This window comes from Vipera ursinii (assembly GCF_947247035.1).
Source record: "Vipera ursinii genome assembly, chromosome: 1".
In the NCBI taxonomy this organism is placed as follows: domain Eukaryota; kingdom Metazoa; phylum Chordata; class Lepidosauria; order Squamata; family Viperidae; genus Vipera; species Vipera ursinii.
The window spans coordinates 358,329,886-358,352,710 of record NC_139512.1 but is presented as its reverse complement, the minus strand read 5'-3'; the positions used below and the strand labels follow the sequence as shown (position 1 = coordinate 358,352,710).

The window sequence follows — 22,825 nt, the reverse complement described above, 5'->3', positions numbered from 1 at the left end:
CGGGGCAAGGGAGCGGGGCCGGGCGGGCGAGCGGGCCATGGAGGCGGCGGCGGGGCTGGCGGCGGGCGCGGCGGGGCTGCTGGGGCTCTGCGCGCTGCTCTACTACAACTTGGCTTTGGCCACCCGGTGCCGGAACGCGGTCAGCCTGCGGGGCAAGACGGTTCTCATCACAGGTAGCTCCGGGGGCTGCTGCGCTCCCATCCCAGGCGGGGGGGGGCGTCGAGGTTGGGGTGGGGGGGTTGACATTAAGGAAAGCGAGAAAGTCCGGCCAAAAAAGCCCCTTTGGAATAAAGCAGGTGAGACCCCAAAGGGGGGAGGGGAACCGGGAGGGTCCGCAGAGACCAGCCGTCCCCGGGGGCTGCCTCGCCCCTTGAGACCCCCCCCTTCCCGAGGCCGAGAGGAGGGGACGGGGAAGAGCCGGGCAGTCGCCGGAGGGGCGCAGGGGAGAAAGTCCAGGGGTGGCCAGACTTCGGGAGGCCGAACAGATTAACGGAGCCGGAAGGGACCTTGGAGGTCTTCGCCGGGCAGTCGCCGGAGGGGCGCAGGGGAGAAAGTCCAGGGGTGGCCAGACTTCGGGAGGCCGAACAGATTAACGGAGCCGGAAGGGACCTTGGAGGTCTTCTAGTCCAACCCCCTGCTCAAGCAGGAGTCTCTTGACTGTCTTCTGTCTTCCTGAAAAGCTCCAGCGATGGAGCAGCCACAACATCTGGAGGCAAGGAGTTCCCCTGGTTAATTGTTCTCACTGTCAGGAAATTCCTCCTTAGTTCTAAGGTTGCTTCTTGTCCGGCCTTCCGGCGCTTTGGAGAACAGGTGGACCCCCCCCCCTTTCTCTATGGCAGCCCCCCAGTGATTGGAGAGTTTTCTCCTGTCAGTCCACGGCTGCTCTTTGCCTGGCTACACAGATGTTGTTGCTGGCTGGCTGGGATAGGAGGCGGCTGGAAACCGGATTTTCAGGCTCTGCCGGACTCGCTTGGTGTGGAGACAAGAGTCCCTTTTCTTAATCTCTGCTTCCGCTCTGCACCCCCCCCAAGATCCAGTCCCCCCCCCAGCAGGATGGAGAGAAGCCGGGAGCAATGCAGAGAAGAAAGCAGGAGGCTTTGGGGGCAGTTCAGCCCTGCAGGAGAGACGGGGGAGCTGGGAAGGTTAGCAAGTAGGACGGCCCGTTCAGCGTTCCTGCAGAAGGACGCCAAGATGATTGAAACAATTCCTGACGCTGAGAGCGACTGCACCAGAAGCAGGAAAGTCTGGTCTCCTGCTGAAAGCCCCAGGACAGAGTTCCAGTCCTGCCTTAGGTGTCAAAGCCGGGCTAGGCGGGGGACCAGAACTCACCGTCTCCTGGGGATGGGCCCAAAGTCGCCCATTGTGATCTATAGAAGAATGGACTTTAAAAGTCTCCAACCTGGCGGAAATGGCAAAGATTTCAGCGTACCTGAAAGACCAGTCGCAACAGAGATACATTGTGGAGTGGAGAAGATGGATTGATTATATCCAGAATAAATATGGGACTAAAAAGTTTCATTTAGCATTTGAATAAGTATCGATGTGATATTTAAATTGCTTGTAGTTATTTTATAAGAGTTAAAGTGCAATAGATTGAATATCTTATTGTTGTTTGCATAAGGTAGACTATGATTGTTTGTATTTTTATACCCTGTATTGAGCTCTGGGAAGTTGGGGAGGGGGAGGGGAGGGAGGTGTTGGGGAGGGTTGGGGAGAGGGGAGGGGGTTGGGAGGGGTTTTGTCTTTTTAAAAAATGTATTGTAAAACTTTTCAATTAAAAAAAAAGAGAGAGAGACGGGGGAGCTGGGAAGCTTAGCAAGTAGGATGGCCCGTTCAGCGTTCCTGCAGAAGGACGCCAAGACAATGAGATGATTGAAACTTCCTGGCGCTGAGAGCGACTGCACCTAGAGTCAGAAACGACTAGCACGCATGTGCGGGGGAACCTTTACCTTTATCTATTTAAGTCTTTTTCCTCATACAAGCCATCCCAACACTTTTACATTTCTCATATCTTAAAACAAAAAAGAGAAGAAAAAAAAAGAAATAATAGACTACTTGAAAAACACGTCCTTCTTAAGCTAAAATACATCTATGTCTGTTCCAGAATGTGAATACCTTTTTCCTTTTTCTTGTTGGCTGGCACACTGGGAGAGAAGCTATCGCAGCTTGGTTTTCTCCAAAGTTTATCATCTCAAATCCACATCTTTATGCATTCCTTGCACTGGCCGCCCATCCCTCCTCATTCCCCATTGGCTGAGGTACTCTGAGGTTACATTTTCTCTGACCGCCTTCTACATATTTCCTGCTACCCTCCTCGAATACATTAAATCATACATTGCATGTGCATTATAATTGTTGTTGTTGTTGTTAGCTGCGAAGTCGTGTCCGACCCATCGCGACCCCATGGACAACATTCCTCCAGGCCTTCCTGTCCTCTACCATCTTCTGGAGTCCATTTAAGCTCACGCCTACCGCTTCAGTGACTCCATCCAGCCACCTCCTTCTCTGTCGTCCCCTTCTTCTCTTGCCCTCCACCTTTCCCAGCATGAGGCTCTTCTCCAGTGAGTCCTTCCTTCTTCTCATGAGGTGGCCAAAGGATTTGAGTTTCAGCTTCAGGATCTGGCCTTCCAAAGAGCAGTCAGGGTGGATCTCCTCTAGGACTGACTGGTTTGATCGCCTTGCAGTCCAAGGGACTCGCAGGAGTCTTCTCCAGCACCAGAGTTCAAAGGCCTCCATTCTTTGGCGCTCAGCCTTTCTTATGGTCCAGCTTTCACTGCCATACATTGCAACTGGAAAGACCATAGCCTTGACTATAGGCACTTTTCTTGAAAGGGTGATGTCTCTGCTTTTTAGTGTGCTGTCTAGATTTGCCACGGCTTTCCTCCCCAGGAGCAAGCGTCTTTTAATTTCTCGGCTACAGTCCCCATCTGCGGTGATCTTGGAGCCCAGGAAAATAAAATCTGTCACTACCTCCATTTCTTCCCCATCTATTTGCCAGGAATTGAGCGGGCCGGATGCCATGATCTTGGTTTTCTTAATGTTAAGTTTCAACCCAACTTTTGAACTCTCCTTCTTCACCCGCAACAAGAGGCTCTTTAGTTCTTCTTCACTTTCTGCCATTAGGAAAAGGTATCATCTGCATATCTTAGGTTGTTGATATTTCTTCCGGCAATCTTAATTCCAACTTTTGATTCATCTAGCCATTATAATTAGCAGATTATATATACAAGGAGTGTCAGCTAATATCGAATAGTCTGTTGAGCATGGTTCGTTAGCTTGTTTTCAGGTTCTGGGTTATTTTATGGTTTCTTAGAACAATAGGTTCTTTCCCGTTCTTCAGGTTTAGTTTTGCCTTTCCTGTTGTCCAATTTTTTTAGTTTCCCCTTTCCTGTTACCTGCACCACATGACACCAGCAAAGGCTGGCTGATCTCAGTGAATCCTTTCCTAGGTGGAAATACTGGGATCGGGAAGGCCACAGCGCTGGATCTGGCCCGGAGAGGCGCCCGTGTCATTCTGGCCTGCCGCGACAAAGCAAGAGGAGAATCGGCTGTGTGCGACATCAGACGGGTAAGTGCCTGCCGTGCGGGTCTCTCCTTCCTTCCGTTCTTCAGCACTCAGGTCTTTTCCTGATGGTTTTTATTCATTTATAAAGCGCATGACGTCTACACACATCATGGAATCCCTGATATGCAACACAGATAAAACACATTGTGCATACAAACACAAACCTAGATTTAAATAAATCAATGAATACGTGTATATCAAATAGGTGAAAAGTACAAAAGGCGAGATAAATATTAAGTTGGGGTAAAAACCACAATAAAATATCCGTAATATGGTGCCATAAGAGTCATAATGAGACCGATGTTCCAAATTCTGATCACGTGACCTCTGGGGATGCAGCACTGGTCGAAAGTGTGAGGACTGGTTGTAAATAGCTTTTTTCAGTGGCATTGGAATTTTGCATCGTTGCAAGTTGAGGATTACCTGGATTGTTTTATTACACACCACCCAGAGCAGGGGTGTCACTCAATTTCATTGAGGGCTGTGTCATCATTGTGGTTGCCCTCGTGTGTGTGTGTGTGTGTGTGTGTGTGTGTGTGTGTTGGGATGGCTGTGGCTGACTGGTTGGGCATGGCTGGGGTGGGCGTGGCTGCAGTGGCGTAGCGTGGGGGGTGCAGGGGGGTCGGCCGCACCGGGCGCAACATCTGGGGGGGCGCGCTCGGCGACGAATTCCTAATTTGCATTTAGAGGTGCAGATTGGCACACACAACTTTCCTTTTCAATCTGGATCCTAGTTTTTGGTCTTGGGGCTTTGCATGAAGGGTGACGGTCCTTTGCTGTTCCCGCTTGGAGCACTTTAGCATTGCTCGGCGGCGCCCCAGTCGCCCCCTCCCCGCAGCACTTCAGTGGAGGAGTTAAGCGCAGAGTTTTTGCGCCTAGAGAGGAGAAAGGGGGGCTGGGAATCCAGCTTCCTGCCCCTCCATCTCCCCTTCCTGGTCTCTCGACGCCTCTTACGCCAGGGCTGCGGAGGTTCCCCTGGTGGGGGAGGGGCGCCAGGTGGGCAAGGAGGCTCCGAGAGGGGGAGGGCAATCAGGAGGGGGAATCCCTGGGGGGGAAGGGGAGGAGGGATTCCTGTGGCGGGGGAGGGGCGCCAGGTGGGCAAGGACGCCGCGAGAGGGGGAGGGAATAGGAGGGGCGGGAAGGGGAGGAGGGATTCCTGGGAGAGCCAGGTGGGTTTCCCCCAATTGCGCCCCCTCCCCTTCCGAGTCTCCGCCTTTCCTCGCGAGTTTTTCTGCTCCGTGGGAAGCGCTGCGCCTTCGCTTCTCCTCCTCCTGGGTTGCGGCTTCCACGAACGGCTCTCCGATCCCCTTCAGATCCTTCCCCCAAGACCGCCTCCTGCCCCGCAGCCCCACCTCTTGGCGCAGCCCAGCTCCCCGCCTGGGAGATCCTGGTGTTTCCTAGAAGGTTGGGCACCCCCGTTCCCATGTTCGGAGGAAATAAAATAATTTTAGGTCAAGTGACAGGTCTGGGAGCTCTAATTGCCTCCACTTCTCTGAGATCGTTCTCAAAACAACTCAAATGCAACTGATTGATGTTGAAAGGACAGTGGGAGATCCAGGGAAGAAAGGAGGAATTTGTTTTATGACTTTTACAAGCAAAATGTTAGAACTGGATTTCCCACTTCTGTACCCACATGGCTTTTCAGTACCGTATTCTCTTGGAGGAAAAAATAAACCCAGGAGTTTCTCTTGTTGACTATCAGAGTGGGGCAGTTGACAGATACAGAAATGAGCAGGCACTGTGTAACTTACTGTAAATAAGAAGCTGTTTGAGGCTTTATAGAAGTAAAATAGAATATAGATTATTAACAAAGTGCTTTGACATTTTAACTTTGCTGTTGGTTCACCTGTTAACTACTTTGCCTCTCTATCTACCAAGTAGATTAAGGTCAAATTGGTTGTAAATAGAAGTAGAACTTCATAAATTTTGGGCCTACTTCGTAAGGGAAGGAAGGTAATATTGCTCCAATATATTTATGAATATTCAAGTGGAGGGGAATAATATATGTAAATCTGGTTTTGTCTTATTGATGCACATATTTTCCTTCTATTTGAATGTTCTGTATATCCTCCGCTGCGCCGCCCGCCTCCTGGCACAGCCTCGGGTCCCGGCGCTTCTGCCGCACGTGAGGGAGGGGATGCCGGACCTTCCCCCTTTTCCCGGGGGAGGTGTGGGTGGGGGGGTGCGGCGGACGCCCAGGATGCGGGGCTCCCTGCGGCAGACTCGAGTGCTAAAATCCACGGGTTAGGGGGCGCAAATTACTTGCCTTGCTCCGGGTGCTGACCACCCACGCTACGCCACTGCGTGGCTGGGTTGGGCATTGGCAGCTCAACATTGCTTACACCAGGAGGCGCATGTGGGGGCCGGGTGGGGCTGGGGGGGTATCCAGGGGTCTCCAGTGAAGTAGGTTGTGACCAGGGTGGGAGCCAGGGCCTGATCCACTGGAGAAGCCTCACCATCCCTCTCAGGCCATGTGGGTGGCCTTCCAATCACCTGGCGTGTCCACCAGGCTGGGTCACGTGCCTCCCCCCATGCCCCTGCCTCTGTCTGCTGCTTGGAGGGATGGCCCGGAAGTTGCTGCACTCAGACCCACCTGTGCTGAGCGGGCTGCACAGTCCCCACTACGTCTTGGGCATGGGGGCTCCCTGCTCTTCCCATTAGCCGAAGCCGCCATGGGTGGGGTGGAGGGCGGCGAAGGGTTGTCCAAATCTGGGCTCCTAATGCGCCGGATCTGGCCTGCAGGCCTTGTGTTTGTCATGTCTGACCCAGACTAATTGTCAGGAGGTGAACAGAGATATGTAGAAGGCGAGTAAACTGGGATCAGCCTTTGAAGCCACACCCGATCCCAATTCTTCTCAGGATTCCTTTTGCTCCTTTTCCAGGAAAGTGGAAACTCGGAGGTGATCCTGATGATCCTGGATCTGGCCAGCCTCAACTCCGTGCGAGCTTTTGCACAGACCTTCTTAAAATCGGAGCCCCGTCTGGACATCCTCATCAACAATGCCGGTGGGTGTCAAACAGACCCCCCCCGGGGTATCTGGGCGAGGAAGTGGGAATATTGTGGGGGTCTCCAGGTGCAGAGTCACCCAGCTGGCTTTAATGCCTAAGGCAGGACTAGAACTTGTCTCCTGGTGATTGGCTCAAAGTCACCCAGCCGGCTTTCGTGGCTTAACCACTAGACCAAACTGGATGCTTTACATGCAGTCCTTGACTGATGACCATGATGGAGTCTGCCAATTATGGTTGTATGTTGTGATGGATGTAAAGCAGGTCACCCCTGTGACCAACATGATTTTACGACCTTTTTTGAAGCGGTTGTTAAACGAACCGATTGTTCACTACAAGTGTTTTTGCTGAAAACTGCAAGTAAATGTCCTTTTGGGCAAAAATGTAATAAATCACGGTCGCTTGTCATGTTGTGAAGGGCAGGCTGGCTGTTAAGCACCCAGAAGGCAATCATGTGGCCACAAGGGGGAGCCACTGGAACTTTGGAACCGGGTCGTAATTGCCATTTGGTAATTACATCCATGGTAACCTTGAATGATCGCAGAGTTACCCGTTGTAAGGCGAAGACTACCTGTACTTATTTTTCTTTCAGGGGTCTTTAAGGCTGGTCAAACCACTGATGGCTTTGATGAGAACTTCCAGGTCAATCACCTGGCCCACTTCCTCCTGACCCACCTGCTCCTGGACCGGCTGAAGCGCTGCGCCCCGAGCCGGGTCGTCATCTTGTCCTCGAGTATGCATGCCTTTGGGAAGATTGACTTTCGGAAAATCTACAAGCCGGCGGAGGGGATGTGGCAAGTCATAAAATCGTACTCCAACAGCAAACTAGCCAACGTTCTCCATGCACGAGAGCTGACCAACCGGCTGGAAGGAACCAACGTCACCTGCTACGCGGTTGATCCAGGTGAGTGGAAGTCTGGCTCCAAGAAGCCCCAGATGGAGACCCCCCCCAGGACTGGCTGGGGCTCCGCCAAGCATTTCTCTCCCACTGGGGGCTCCCTCGACCCACTCTGTAGAGCCACCCTGCGAGTTTCCTCCATCGGGCTCATTTGTGGAGGGAGATGTCTCCCCCCTTCTGGGTCCAGGAGCTGATGGAATCCAAGAAGCTTAGGGTGGGAAGGGCCCTTGGAGGTCTTCTAGTCCGACCTCCTGCCTAAGGCAGGGATGAGGCTTTCCCCCGTCTCTTGCTCCTCTTTGTCCTCCTCCTCCTCCTCCTCGTCTCCATAAATGCCACTCACTACTATCACTGTTGCCCAAATGGCCCGTGATTCCTGGGAGAAACAGGTGCTGTGCAAACAGTTAATATGGGACCTCCCACCACCCCCCAAAAATCCAGGCAACCTTCCATCCCCACCCTGCCCTCACAGCCTTTGCTTTTAGTATTTGTTCAAACTGAAATGACTCGCTCCCACCCCACTGGTTAATTTGGCTGCTTTGGACTGTCAAGCCAGCAACACTGGCGCCCAGACCACCATCTAGTGCGCCACCAAGGAGGGCATTGAGACCCTGAGTGGCCCTTGACTTACAACCATCCATTTAGTAACCTTTCAAAGTTACAACGCCCTTGGAAAAATCAATTTATCATCGGTGTCAAGGTTCCGACTGATGAACCCAACCAAGTAAACACCTTCAAGGCTTTCTGAACTCTTAATGTAAAACTTTATTAAGTACATCATTTTGGCACGCATGCAATCAAAATCAGCTCTGGCAAAACCACACCTAAGCCCCATATAGTAAAAGTATAGAATTCCCCCTCCTCCTTCTTGGTCAGGTCACGTTGCCCAATTAGGAGGAAAAATATTGTTATGAGAAAGTGTCTCTGGGTCTAGCCAGACACCTGGTGAACTGTCCTTGGTTCTCACGATCTGCTTTTTTGATCTTTTGATGTCTGCATTCCGGTCCCCTATCCCTCCCCCCAAGTTTGTTGGCAAGCTGAGAAGTAATTGTCGGACTAGCAGAAACATGCTTCAAACTTGACAGGCAGACCCTCCTAAAACCTGGCAGGAACCTGAAAAATAGTAAACACATATTAAAGCCATTCTTCTTTCTCTGCTTCCTACTTAAGGGGGGGCGTGGTTTCTGGAGGTACTTTGCATGAAATCTATTTATTAAACATTCTGCTCTGATGTTGTTGATCCATCTCACTTCTGCTATTGGATAACCTCTCCACTGTACGAAGTCCTTTAGTTTCCCCTTATGGATCCAGTTACATTTTTGTCCTTCCTGGATGGTAAAAGCCTCCAGGATGGTGACCAGCATGCGAGTTCAAGCAGTGATTAATATATCACTTCAGGAGGGGACATTTCTGGAAACTTTTAAGGAGACCCTCATTTCCCCCCCCCTCCTCAAAATACCATCGCTTGATCCTACCTGCTTGGACAACTTCTGTCTGATTTCCAATCTTCCCTTTTTTAGGGAAGGTCGGGGACAAGGTGGTGGGCTTGGGTGAAATGGATTATCTGGACCCCTTATGGACAGAAATGGCATTGGTAGTGCTTGTCAATGACCTCTGGCAAGAGCAGGATATGGGTGGTGCATCCATCCTTGCTCTCCTTGACCTCTCTGTGGCTTTTGGTGCCATGGATTGTGGTATCCTTTTGGGCCAGTTACAGTGAGACGGCTGGGGCTCTGTTGCAGAGTCTGGCGCTGGTTCAGCTCTTTTCTCCGTGGCTGGTCCCAGTGGGTATTGATAGGGAGTGAGAAGTCCAGCCCTGGGCCGCTATCTTGCGGTGTACCGCAGAGCTCCGTACTCTCCCCCTCCTCTTTAGCATCTACATGAAGCCTCTGGGCGAGATTATCCATCACCATGGCTTAAGGAATCGTCAGTATGCTGATGATAGTCAGGTCTGTATCTCCACTCTTGTGACCCGTGGGATGCTTGGCTGCCCTCTAGCAGTGCCTGGAGGCTGTGGGGGGCCTGGATGGGGGACAATAGGCTTCAATTGAACCCTGGCAAGATTAAATTGGAATAGGACAACTCACCACAGCCAACTCGACACTGACAAAAATGGAAATAACATCATCACTGCTGGGAGAGAAGGGGGTTGCCAAGAGGAGGAGGTGGAGAGGGGAGACTGTGGGGTGATTGGTGCTCTCTGAGCTGGGTGGTTTCCTTGCAGACGTTTCATGACCCAACTAGGGAACATCATCAGGGCTAGTGGGGAGGGGGTTTGCACAGAGGAGGAGGAGGAGGAGGAGGAGGAAGAGGAAGAACAGGAGGAGGACTGTGGGGTCCTTGGTGCCCTCTGAGCTGGGTGGTTTTCTTGAAGACGTTTCATGACCCAACTAGGGAACATCAGCAGGGCTAGAAGGGAGGAGGAGGAGGAGAAGGAGGAGGAGGAAGAGGGGGAGGAGGAAGAGGAGGAGGAGGACTATGGGGTCCTTACTGTAGTGCTCTCTGAGCTTGGTGATATTCTGGCAGACGTTTCATGACCCAGCCAGGTAACATAATTAGTACTAGAAGGGAGTGAGGAGGAGGAGGAGGAAACTGGGGTCCTTGGTGCTCTCTGAGCATGGCTGGCTGGGGAATTCTGGGAGTTGAAGTCCATATCCTAAGGTTGCCAAGGCTGGGCACCCCTGAACTGGCAGATTTCAGGGCAGACCAAAATAGTTTATGTAGGAAGGCAGGAGCCGAATGGATTAATCCACAGTGATGCTGGCAGAGATCCAGGTTTTCATTTTCTCTTTGTTGACTTCCTTTTGTTCCTCTGTAGAAGATGAGCATTCTTGCCAGTGCATCAGTCAATGTGAACACTTCATTTGTGCACTGCACAAATTATTTTCACCCTGCATTATTAGAATCCACGAAAGGACAAAGGAGGGTTCGTTCAGAAGGGCTGAGCTAAGACTTCGCCTCCGTCTGGCGCCTTCCAGCCTGTTAAATAGCGGGTTCTTTGGTACTTTTGTACTTTGACAATAAAGGTTGATTTCATTTTACAGGAATGAAGACACGGAGCAGAGTACAGGATAACTCATTGTTTATTTCATGCTGGAACTGTACTGGGGAATTGTCTGCAACTAGCCGCAATATGTAGTCTAGCCCCTAGGTGGCAGCCAATAGGTTTGAATCAATCATTGCTGCCTGGAGATAGCCAATTGCAGCACAGGAGACTTGTACTCTGGGTTGCTAGAGAGCCGTTAGCTGCTCCAGCAACCCACGTGGTGTTTCACAAGAGCCCAGTATATAACACAGCCCATCCTGGTCAAAAGGAAACTGGCAGTTGGAATGCCAGTTATTATCGTGGCCTAAAAAGGGCAAGTTTGCTCCTGTGCCCTCTGAGGCTCTGAAATTGCTGGGGGGCGGTGAGCTGCTCCTACCCCCCGTTGATGATTGCAGATACTAACCATTGGCAACCTATTTTTCTGCCATATGGAAGCAAAAACAGAATAACAGAGAAAGAATATCTTTGAAAAGCCAGTAAACAAACTGGTAAGATGAGGACTGCTTGTACTAGCCACCTAATTCCAATGGATTTTTGTGTGTGGCCACACAGAGACACAAACACACAAACTATTTTAAGCAGATAGACCTTCATTATGTAATATTATCTATTTGAATCTATTAGCCAGTCAGGTGTGCATTGGATCCAAGTGTGCAATGCACCACATGCAATGCACACACAGTCACACATACACAGAGAAACACTCCCTCTGCAGTGTTGGGTCTTCTGAAAAATATTTAGAAGTTGCCCCAAGGCTGCCAAATGGGAAACGAGAGTTGTGTGAAGGGTTCATTCAGGATCTCCTCCTCCTCCTCCTCCTCCTGGGTCACCCCAGAAGGTGCTTCTTTCCTTCCCAGGCTGTTCACACAACCAACTCTTTTTTGATTTCAGGATCTGTTAGAACTGAACTTAGTCGCTCCTTTCCATGGTGGGTATTTCGGGTGTTTGGATTCATGAAGCTGTTCAGACGAGATTGCAACACTGGTGCCCAGACCACCATCTACTGTGCCACCGAGGAGGGCATTGAGAGGCTGAGCGGGCAGTATTTCGTGGACTGCCACGCAAAAGCACCCTGGCCACAGGCCCGCGATGACCACATGGCCACGAAGCTTTGGGAATTCAGCGAGAGGCTGCTGGGACTGACCACTTAAGTCGGGAAGGGACAAAGACGGAGTTTGGGGTAGCTGAAAGCGGCTTCTGATTAAACTGGGGGATCAAACTTTTATTGTTGCACATCTTGCTGTTAAGTATATCCCCAGGTATTTAACTTTCTTAACTATCTGAAGATCTGTTTTTTCTGACAATTGATTTTTTTGTTTATCTGAATAGATTTTGGTTATCAATTTGGTCCACCTACCCGGTTTATTAGCATTTTCAAAAAAGTTTTGTTTTGCCCTTTTAATTTGTTGGGCCATTTTTTTTTCAGCCTCTGCTAGGTTTAATTTGTGTTTTATTATTTCCATTTGCTTTTTAAGAGTTTTCTTTTTGTGGATCCCTTTGTAGTTCCAATTCCAATTTTATAAAATCCTGCTTTAACTTCGTTTGTTGTTGCATTTTTTTCTTCATTCTTTTTCACCATGTAAGTTATAGCCAAACCTCTAAAGCATGCTTTAGCTGTATCCCGCACATTTTGAAGCGATGTCTCTTCTTTTTTATTTTAAAGAAAAATTCCATTTCCTTTGTTGCTATTTGTATAAATTCTTTCTCTTTCCATAAAGATTGATTCAAAGATTGTAATGTATTGGGACTTGTTTTGCTGAGTATACCACGGGAGTTTGAATGCTGGAAGGTTGCTTAAGCAAGGAGCTGGCTAGCGGCTCCCAGCTCCTCAGACAACCTGTCTCCGGAGCTGCCATTGGCTGCCTCTAGGGCGGCAATAGGTTGCTTTAAACCTATTGGCCGCCACCTAGAGGCCAGGGTATAAATAGCTGCAATCGCAGCCCTGTTTCCCAGTTCAGTTCCTGCTCTACAATAAAAGCATGTTCCTGCCTGAACTCACTCGCCTCGTCTCTTCATTCAAGCAAACAACCCAGTACACAACAAAGACCGTCTTACTTTTTTCTTAGCTCCTCTCCAAGTCATTTTTATCGGATTATGGTCTGCCCATATATTGGCTTCTATCTCAATCTCTTGTATAATCGTGCTTAATTCAGGAGGTATACATATCATATCAGTTCTAGACCATGATTTGTGCCTGTTTGAGTAAAACGTATATTGTAGTTCTTTTGGATTCTTTTCTCTCCATATATTCCATATGTGCCATTTTAAAGAAAACCTTAGGGATTATATTCCTTCCTTTTCCCCCCTATTTTGCTACTTCTGTAGTCCATCTTTCCATCTACTATTAAATTAAAGTCTTCCATTAAATAAATGTTTTGATATTCCAATTCCACTATTTTTTGTGTAACTTTTGATAAAATTCTTCTACTGTCAATATCTGTTTTTGATTTATCATTATTTCTACCATTAACATTCTTCCCTCTTCATCTGCGTAAGTTTGTTTGCGATTCATTGTTTCTTTAATATATAAAGCTATTCCTCTCTCCTTTTGTTGTGCTAGTGCAGGGGTCAGCAACCTGAAACAGTGAAAGAGCCACTCGGAACCGGTTCCCTCACAAAAGGAAAAACTGGGAGCCGCAAAAAATGTGTGCCCATGCGCGTACATGCGCGCATGCGCAGAACAGGGTTTGAAGAGTGGAGCCAAGGTGAGATATGCACCTACCCTGCATATTTGAATTGATTGGTTGAACTTTTTTAGTCCCACTTTTTTTTTTGGACTGCACATGGCAGAGGACTGGGAGCCGCAGGAGACGGCTGAAAGAGCCGCATGCGGCTCCGGAACTGCGGGTTGCAGACCTGTGTGCTAGTGTGAAGTGAAGTTTCCAGATTTTCAGTTGTTCCAACAGTTTGTAATATTGTCTTTTAATATGTGTTTCTTGCACACATTTTTAATTTTCGTAGTCGTGTAAAAAAAAAATTTCTTTTCGCGGGGGAGTTCAATCCATTTATATTCATTAAAAGAAACCCATTTTCCTTCTCCCTCTTCTTCAATTATATTTAGGTTTGATTCTCCTAGTTGTTCTTATCAGTCTTCGTTCTCTTGCTTTTGCCCATTTTTCTATGTTTGTGTTCTCTGTTTCTTTCCTTAGTTTGGCTGCTCCTTCTATTACTATCTCTTCCTAGTTTTTTGCTTCTCTCTCTGCATGAAATTCCGGACTTTCCCCTTCCAAAAAAGCTTTTTATCTCTCATTAAGTTCCATTGCCTTGAGTGTAGTGTCCAACCTGTATCTTTTCATGTGCCAATTAATTAAAATCCCTTCCGAAATCAGCCATCTGAACTTCACTTCTTTTTCAATTAATTTTCTGGTCAGGAATTGATATTCTCTTCTTGAATCTCTTATCCTCCTAGGGATCTGTTTCAGCACTACAATTTCCTTATCTTTATATCGCAGTGGATCATCTCTCTCTCTCTTCTCATTCTCATCTCTTGTAGATCTTTTGATGAATCTAACATGTACTTCTCTAGGGACTTTATTTATCCTCGCATAGTTTGACTCGAAATATTTGGTCTATCTTTCCTTCCATTTCCTGTTTCCCAAGTTCCAGTGCTTCAGCCGATAGCTCTGTCATCAAATCCGCGAGATCCTCTTCTTTGTCCTCCGTTACGTTTTGAAATCTTAAAAAAAATAAGATGCCTTTTCCATTTCCAAAACTGCCATTGAATCTTCCAATTCTCTATTTGCCTGCATCAGGTTCTGATTTTCATCTTTTATTTCTTCCATCTTTTGATCAGTCTCTACTGGCTTGTCTTCTATTTTCTGAATTCTTTGTTCATTCTTTGTAACCATCTGTCGGAAGCTTTCTAATTGAGAGTTTATGTTATGAATTTCCTGATTCATTTTATCAAGGTTGTCTTTTGTCTCCTCATGGTTTTTCCTTGTATCTTCTTTGTGGGAGGAGATTGCCTCTTCAATTGCTTGTAATGCCGCTTGCATCTTCTTCTGAAAATTGTTAGATTTTTCATGTTGAAGCATTGATTCGATTGATCTCTGATACACAGCTTACAGAGGTGGCTGAGGGCATTTTCTTGCCAGTTTTGGCTAAATTTGGAACACTCACTTTAAATTCCACAACCCCACCCAGATTTTTATCAACTCTTAATACTTTTCCCAGATGTCTGCCTTATACCAAATCATTAATCTTGTATTCAGTAACACAATATATCATTTACATTTGTCTTAAATAACTCATATAGTTCTTATCTTTAGTCTCTATAATCCAATAAACTCCCTGAAAAAGAAGGGAGAACAAAGAAGAAGAACAAAAATATTTGTAATCCAATTCTGTTTGTGAGGCTCACTTCCAGAGCAGATGTCCAAAATCCAAGATTATCACTCAGTCAAAATTTATAATCCACAAGGTCCTACTATTCAGAATTAATAGTCCATAGGGCCTTCTCCAAATAAAATCATTAACAGTTAAGCTTCCACTGTCCTTAATCCTTAATCTCACTGTCTGAGATTAAAAGTTTATAATCCAATAGGCTCCCCAGACAACAAGAAGAGGGGAAAAAATAAAAACAAAAGGGGGTAAAAATTGGGAGAAGGGATAATCCACTTCTATCTTCTAACTCCAGCTCAGACCAATTGTCCCAAAATCCAATGTTGCCAATCTGCCAAAATTATAATCCAAAATATCTTACTGTAGATAGTTCCTTGCCATCCAGTCTGTCTCTAAATAGTTTATAAAATTACAGGTCAAACAATATTTGTAATCCAAGGAAGCCAGATGGCTTCAAATTAGCTTGTAGTTTTAGTTGTAATCCATCCTGCAGAAAAGACAGCCCAAAATGTTTTTCTCTTTTTTCCAGCTGCAATCTACAGTTATGAAGTTCAAAAACATCAAAAGGTTTTGTCTGTTATCTATGTCTGGGCTTCAGGCCAAGTTCCCTCACTCAAGACAAAATATAAACAGAGCCTGGTATAGTTCTTCTTTTTCACCACTAGATGTCATCAGATATCCATTTTGTAATTTTCCAATCAAAAAAGGCTTTTTTCCCCTTATGTTTTGCTCTGATACTCTCTAAGAAAGGTTAAAAAAAAGAAATTATAACTCCCCAAACTTCTTTCTTTCTATCATGTCCAAATTAATTTTATAGTCTTTCTCTTTTCCCCCAAGAAAGCTTAAACTGCTGCTTTTATTCTGGGAGAGGGGATGAAAAAAGAAAACCCCCCTCCCTTTAATTCTGGGAGTTTCTTTGCTTTCAGATCTTTTTTTTTCTTCCCAAAAACAGGTTTTAAAATTGTAGTGGAAGGAAAATAATCTCACTCAGACTCAAGTATGTTGCTTGCAATTGTTAAATGTTGTTGTTGTTGTTGTTAGCTGCGAAGTCGTGTCCGACCCATCGCGACCCTATGGACAACATTCCTCCAGGCCTTCCTGTCCTCTACCATCTTCTGGAGTCCCTTTAAGCTCACGCCTACTGCTTCAGTGACTCCATCCAGCCACCTCATTCTCTGTCGTCCCCTTCTTCTATTGCCCTCGATCTTTCCCAGCATTAGGCTCTTCTCCAGTGAGTCCTTCCTTCTCATTAGGTGGCCAAAGTACTTGAGTTTTAGCTTCAGGATCTGGCCTTCTAAAGAGCAGTCAGGGTTGATCTCCTCTAGGACTGACCGGTTTGATCGCCTTGCAGTCCAAGGGACTCGCAGGAGTCTTCTCCAGCACCACAGTTCAAAGGCCTCAATTCTTTGGCGCTCAGCCTTTCTTATGGTCCAACTTTCACTGCCATACATTGCAACTGGGAAGACCATAGCCTTGACTATACGCACTTTTGTTGACAGGGTGATGTCTCTGCTTTTTAGTGTGCTGTCTAGATTTGCCATGGCTTTCCTCCCCAGGAGCAAGCGTCTTTTAATTTCTTGGCTACAGTCCCCATCTGCAGTGATCTTGGAGCCCAGGAAAATAAAATCAGTCACTACCTCCATTTCTTCCCCATCTATTTGCCAGGAATTGAGAGGGCCAGATGCCATGATCTTGGTTTTCTTAATGTTAAGTTTCAACCCAAGTTTTGCACTCTCCTTCTTCACCCGCAACAAGAGGCTCTTTAGTTCTTCTTCACTTTCTGCCATTAGAGTGGTATCATCTGCGTATCTTAGGTTGTTGATATTTCTTCCGGCAATCTTAATTCCAACTTTTGATTCATCTAGCCCTGCCTTTCTCATGATGTGCTCTGCATATAAGTTAAATAGGCAGGGCGACAGTATACAGCCTTGCCGGACTCCTTTCCCAATTTTGAACCAATCAGTGGTTCCGTGTCCAGTTCTCACTGTTGCTTCTTGATCCGCATATAGGTTTCTCAAGAGACAAATAAGATGGTCTGGTACTCCCATCTCTTTAAGAACTTGCCACAGTTTGTTATGATCCACACAATCAAAGGCTTTAGCATAGTCAATGAAGCAGAAGTAGATGTTTTTCTGGAACTCCCTAGCTTTCTCCATGATCCAGCGTATGTTGGCAATTTGATCTCTAGTTCCTCTGCCTCTTCGAAATCCTGCCTGCACTTCTGGTAGTTCTCGATCCACATACTGCTGAAGTCTAGCTTGTAGGATTTTAAGCATGACTTTACTAGCATGAGAAATGAGTGCAATGGTGCGATAGTTTGAACATTCTTTGGCACTGCCTTTCTTTGGAATTGGAATGTAAACTGATCTTTTCCAATCCTGTGGCCATTGTTGAGTTTTCCAAATTTGCTGGCAAATTGAGTGTAGCACTTTTACTGCATTGTCTTTTAAGATTTTGAATAGCTCAGCTGGAATACTGTCACTTCCACTAGCTTTGTTGTTGCTCAGCTTTTCTAAGGCCCACTTCACTTCACATTCTAGGATGTCTGGCTCGAGGTCAGTGACCACCTCATTGTGATTATCAGGGACGTTAAGCTCATTCTTGTATAGTTCTTCTGTGTAATTTTGCCACCTCTTCTTAATCTCTTCTGCCTCTGTTAGGTCCCTGCCATTTTGGTCCTTTATCATGCCCATTTTTGCATTAAACGTTCCCTTCATTTCTCCAATTTTCTTGAAAAGATCTCTGGTCCTCCCCATTCTATTATTTTCTTCTATTTCTTTGCACTGTTCATTTAAGAAGGCATTCTTATCTCTTCTAGCTATTCTCTGGAATTCTGCATTCAATTGGGTGTATCTTTCTTTTTCTCCCTTGCCTTTCGCTTCCCTCCTTTCCTCAGCTATTTGCAAAGCTTCCTCAGACAGCCATTTTGCTTTCTTGCATTTCTTTTTCTTTGGGATGGTTTTGGTTGCTACCTGTTGTACAATGTCGCGAACCTCTGTCCATAGTTCTTCAGGCACTCTGTCTATCAGATCTAATTCCTTAAATCTATTTGTCACCTCTACTGTATATTCAACAGGGATATGATTTAATTCATACCTGAGTGGCCTAGTGCTTTTCCCTACTTTCTTCAGTTTAAGCCTAAACTTTGCAAGGAGAAGCTCATGGTCTGAGCCACAGTCAGCTCCTGGTCTTGTTTTTACTGACTGTATAGAGCTTCTCCATCTTTGGCTGCAGAGCATGTAGTCAATCTGATTTCTGTGTTGACCGTCTGGTGATGTCCATGTGTAAAGCCGTCTCTTGGGTTGTTGGAAAAGAGTGTTTGCTATGACCATCGTATTCTCTTGACAGAATTCTATCAGCCTGTGCCCTGCTTCATTTTGCACTCCAAGGCCAAACTTGCCTGTTATTCCAGTTATCTTTTGGCTTCCTACTTTAGCATTCCAATCCCCCATGATGATAAGAACATCATTTTTTGGTGTTAGTTCTATAAGGTGCTGTAGTGCTTCATAGAACTGGTCAATTTCATCCTCTTCAGCACTGGTGGTTGGGGCATAGACCTGGACTACTGTGATATTGAATGGTTTGCCTTGGATTCGAACTGAGATCATTCTGTCATTTTGAGGATTGTATCCCAGTATTGCTTTTCCTACTCTTTTATTGACTATGAAGGCTACTCCATTTCTTCTGAAGGATTCTTGCCCGCAGTAGTATACCTGATGGTCATCTGAATTAAATTCACCCATTCCTGTCCATTTTAGTTCGCTGATACCTAAGATGTCAATGTTCAGTCTTGTCATCTCTTGTTTGACCACGTCCAGTTTTCCTTGATTCATGGATCTTACATTCCAGGTTCCTATGGAGAAAAAATCTTTACAGCATCGGACTTTCCTTTCACCACCAGACATATCCACAGCTGAGCGTCCTTTCGGCTTTGGCCCAGTCGCTTCATTCTTTCTGGCGCTACTAGTACTAGCCCTCTGCTCTTCCCCAGTAGCATATTGGACGCCTTCCGACCTGAGGGGCTCATCTTCCAGCGTCATATCGTTTTGCCTTTTGGTACTGTCCATAGGGTTTTCATGGCAAAGATACTGGAGTGGTTTGCCATTTCCTTCTCCAGTGGATCACGTTTTGTCAGAACTCTCTGCTATGACCTGTCCGTCTTGGGTGGCCCTGCACGGCATAGCTCATAGCTTCATTGAATTACGCAAGCCCCTTCGCCACGACAAGGCAGTAATCCATGAATTGTTAAATACCACTTTCTTTTTCCGGAGGTCAGCAGCTTCTAACTGGTTGCATCGGTGCAGCCAGTCTTTATCCTGTCAGTTCTGAGGACTTCCTTGGATCAAGCAGGTCGACCGCTGTCTCCCTGTGATGTGCAAAGGTCCCCTCTTGTTTCATTGCCTCTCCGGGGTGACTTCAGGCCCTTTTTGCGGCCCCAGATGGAAGAAATTGGGCACGGAAGGCAGAGCCCTGCTTCCCTACATCCGTATCACCATGATATGAAAACCGGAAGCCGGGACATGAATTTCTATTGCTAAGCAAGGCAGTTGTGAAGTGAACTGTGCCTAATTTTATGACCTTTCTGCCACAGTTAAGTGTTAAGTGTATCACATGGTCATTAAGTAAATCCAGCTTCCCACACCCATTGACTTGCCCTGTCGGAAAACAGATCCAAGAAATTACAGCCCAGCCCTGACATGAACACCTGGGCAGATCTAGGAAAAGATGACCAAGCAACAAATCTGTAAATGCCTAGAAGCAAACAAGGTCATAAACAGAGGCAACATGGCTTCATCAAAAACAGATCATGCCAAACAAATTATTTCATTCTTTGACAAGGTGACCTAATCAGTAGATCAGAGAAATGGTGGGGACATAATATACTTAGGTTTCAGTTAAGCACTTCATTGAGTAGATAACAACTTACTTCTTGGCAAGCTAGTAAAATGTGGGATAGGCAGCACCACCAACAGGTAAGTTTGCAACTGGCTGACAAGAACTACTTAACGAGTAGTCTTTAATGGTATCAAATCTACATGGAGGGAAATGACCAATGGGTTACCCTGAGGTGCCGTTTCAGGCCCAGGACTCTTCAAAATCTTCATAAACAGTGTAGATGAAATTGAAGGGGAACTCCTTGAATTTGCAGATGACACTAAGCTGGCAGGACTAGCCAACAGACCAGAAGACAAGGTCAAGATCCAAAAAGATCTTGAGTTGAACACTGGTCCCTATGTAACAAAATGAAATTCAATGGTTGAAAAAGTAAGATTCTACATTTAGGCAAGAAAAACCAAATGCACAGGATAGAATAAGTGGTACTTGGCTTAATGTCAGTAACTGTGAGAGGGATCTTGGAGTCGTAGTGGACAATCACTTAAATGTGAGCCAGCCGTGTGTGGCAGCAGTCAAAAAAGCCAACGCAGTCCTAGGATAGAATCAAGATCACATGAAGTGTTGATACCGCTTTATAAGGCCTTGGTAAGTCCACACTTGTAATATTGCATCCAATTTTGATCCAATTTTGATCGCCACAATACGAAAAAGATGTTGAGACCCTGGAGAGAGTCAGAGAAGAGCAACAAAGATGATCATGGGACTGGAGGCAAAAACATACGAAGAACAGTTGTAGAAATTGGGTATGGCTAGTCTCCCGATACTCCCATGTTACACCTCTGCTCCGTGAGCTGCATTGGTTGCCAGTTTTCTTCCGGGTGAGATTCAAGGTACTGGTAATGGTGTTTAAGGCCCTACATGGCATGGGTCCGGAGTACCTTAGGGAGCACCTGCTGCCGGCATCAACTTCCCTCCGCCCTGTGCGCTCCCACAGAGAGGGCCTCCTCAGGGTGCCACCGGTCAGAGAATGTCGATTGGTGGCCCCCAGGGGGAGGTCCTTCTGTGTGGGCGCCCCGGAGCTATGGAATCGGTTGCCGGTTGAGCTCCAGATGGCGCCCGACCTTCGCTCCTTCCGTCGTGATCTGAAGACACACTTATTTGAACAAGCCGGCCTGGTCTGATGGGGGATGGGTTGGGTTTTTATTGTTATTTTTAATATATGTATTTACTATTTTTAGTTGGGCATATGTTTAATTCTTTTTAACTTTTGTATTTTTGTATTTTTTATATGTCTGCCCTGTTCACCGCCCTGAGTCCTTCGGGAGAAGGGCGGTATATAAATAAAATTATTATTATTATTATTATTATTATTATTATTATTATTATTATTATTATTATTATTATTATTATTATTATTATTATTATTATTATAGAGACAGACAAGGGGTGACATGATAGCAATCTTCCAACATTTGAGGGGCTCCTACAAAGAAGAGGAGACAATCTATTTTCCAAAGCATGAAACAATGGAAACTTAAGGCAACAAGCAACCAATGGATTGGCTTGCCTTCAGAAATTGTGGGTGTTCCATCACTGGAGGCTTTCTCCTGCTTGGGCTGGGGGTTGGACTAGAAGACCTCCAAGATTCTCCACTGTGGAAGTCTCTGCATGGAAAAGTAGACACCAAAGCCCTAAGCTCCTTTGCAGGAATTCCACCCACTCAGTGAAATAGATATATGGATTATAGATGAGTCAACATTAAAACACAGAATGTGAAAGTCTTCACCAAACCCGTCAACACCGGTACTTTATATTCCGCCAGGAGGATGAGAAGGAAAAGCTCTCCCCTACTTTTAGTTGTTTATTTTTTCTATACTGCCTTTACAGATAATCCCCGAGTTACAAACGTTCCATTAGCGAACATTTGAAGTTACACAATAAGCACCTCCTAATGTTTACGAACAAGTACCAAAATTATGAATGTTGCAGCACCACGGCAGTTCTTCGCCCTTACGAACGATTGTAGAGGCACTGCAACATTCACCTTGGCTACTCCTTCCTCCACCTGCCACCACTCTCTGGCTATCCACAGGCACTGTGCCTGTGGATACTCGCCTTGCAAAGATCTAGATCAGGGCTTTTCAACTTCTTCACCCATTGTACCACTTTTAGGATATGGCAACATCCGAGTACCACCAGTCGCCTAGCAAGGGGTCAAAAACTTGATGACCAAAAAAAAGTGATAAAGTACAGGTAGTCCTCGATTTACAACAGTTCGGTTAGTGACTGTTTGAAGTTACAATGGCACTGGAAAAAGTGCCCCCCAAGCCACAGCTGAGCAGGGCACCTGCCTGCCCGCCCGGTGGCGCTCTTCCTCCTGTCCAAGGTTTTCATTGTTGTGGGCATTTCTGTTGAGGATTGGCAGTGGGGGTGGGGTGGGGGTGTTTGGTTTTTATTCCCCATCAATCTGCTGGGTGGTTGCAGCAGGTTTTGGTCACTTCACATGACCCTGGGACACTGTGACCGTCATAAATATGAATCAGTTGCCAAGCATCTGAATGTAAATCACAAGACCCTGGAGATGCTGCAACATTCCAGCTGATTGGCGCTTCTTCTGGGCTCAGCAGAAGCGCCAGGATCATTGCCAAGCTCCAGCTGGATCCTGGCGCTGATCCTGGTGCTTCCGCTGAGCCCTGACAGCCCTGCAGCTCCAGCCGTCTCTCGCTCAGGCTTGTGTGGTGCTGCCACCGGTTCAGCTCATTCCCCTCCCCGGGTACCACTTTTCTAGGATGGTCGCGTACCACCTGCCAGGTGCCAATGTACCACAGTTGGTACCCATACCACTGGTTGAAAAGGCTTGATCTAGAGCAGGGGTCTTCAAACTTGGACCTTTTAAAAGTTTTGGACTTCAACTCCCAGAATTCCTCAGCCAGCATGCCTGGCTGAGGAATTCTGGGAGTTGAAGTCCACAAGTCATAAAAGGGCAAGTTTGAAGACCCCTGATCTAGAGAGTCTTTGCTTTCTTGGCCTGTTTCGGTGCTTCAGGCCTTCAGTACATTCACAGAGAATGGAGGCCTAAAGTACCACAAGACCAGGTGAGATCAATAGCTCAAGCTCAAGTTCAAGCTCATGATTC

At 46.7% G+C, this 22,825-nt stretch overlaps 1 protein-coding gene across 1 annotated transcript; it reads left to right on the top strand.

The window, feature by feature from the left end:
• On the top strand, nucleotides 1-12,494 carry LOC310650961 (dehydrogenase/reductase SDR family member 13-like). The gene is made up of 5 exons (XM_083379857.1): nucleotides 1-173; nucleotides 3,450-3,568; nucleotides 6,448-6,571; nucleotides 7,164-7,475; nucleotides 11,404-12,494. Exons 1-5 carry the CDS (start codon nucleotides 38-40, stop codon nucleotides 11,661-11,663), a joined length of 951 nt encoding a protein of 316 aa, XP_083235983.1. The 5' UTR covers nucleotides 1-37; the 3' UTR covers nucleotides 11,664-12,494.
• The last annotated feature ends 10,331 nt before the right edge of the window (nucleotides 12,495-22,825 follow it).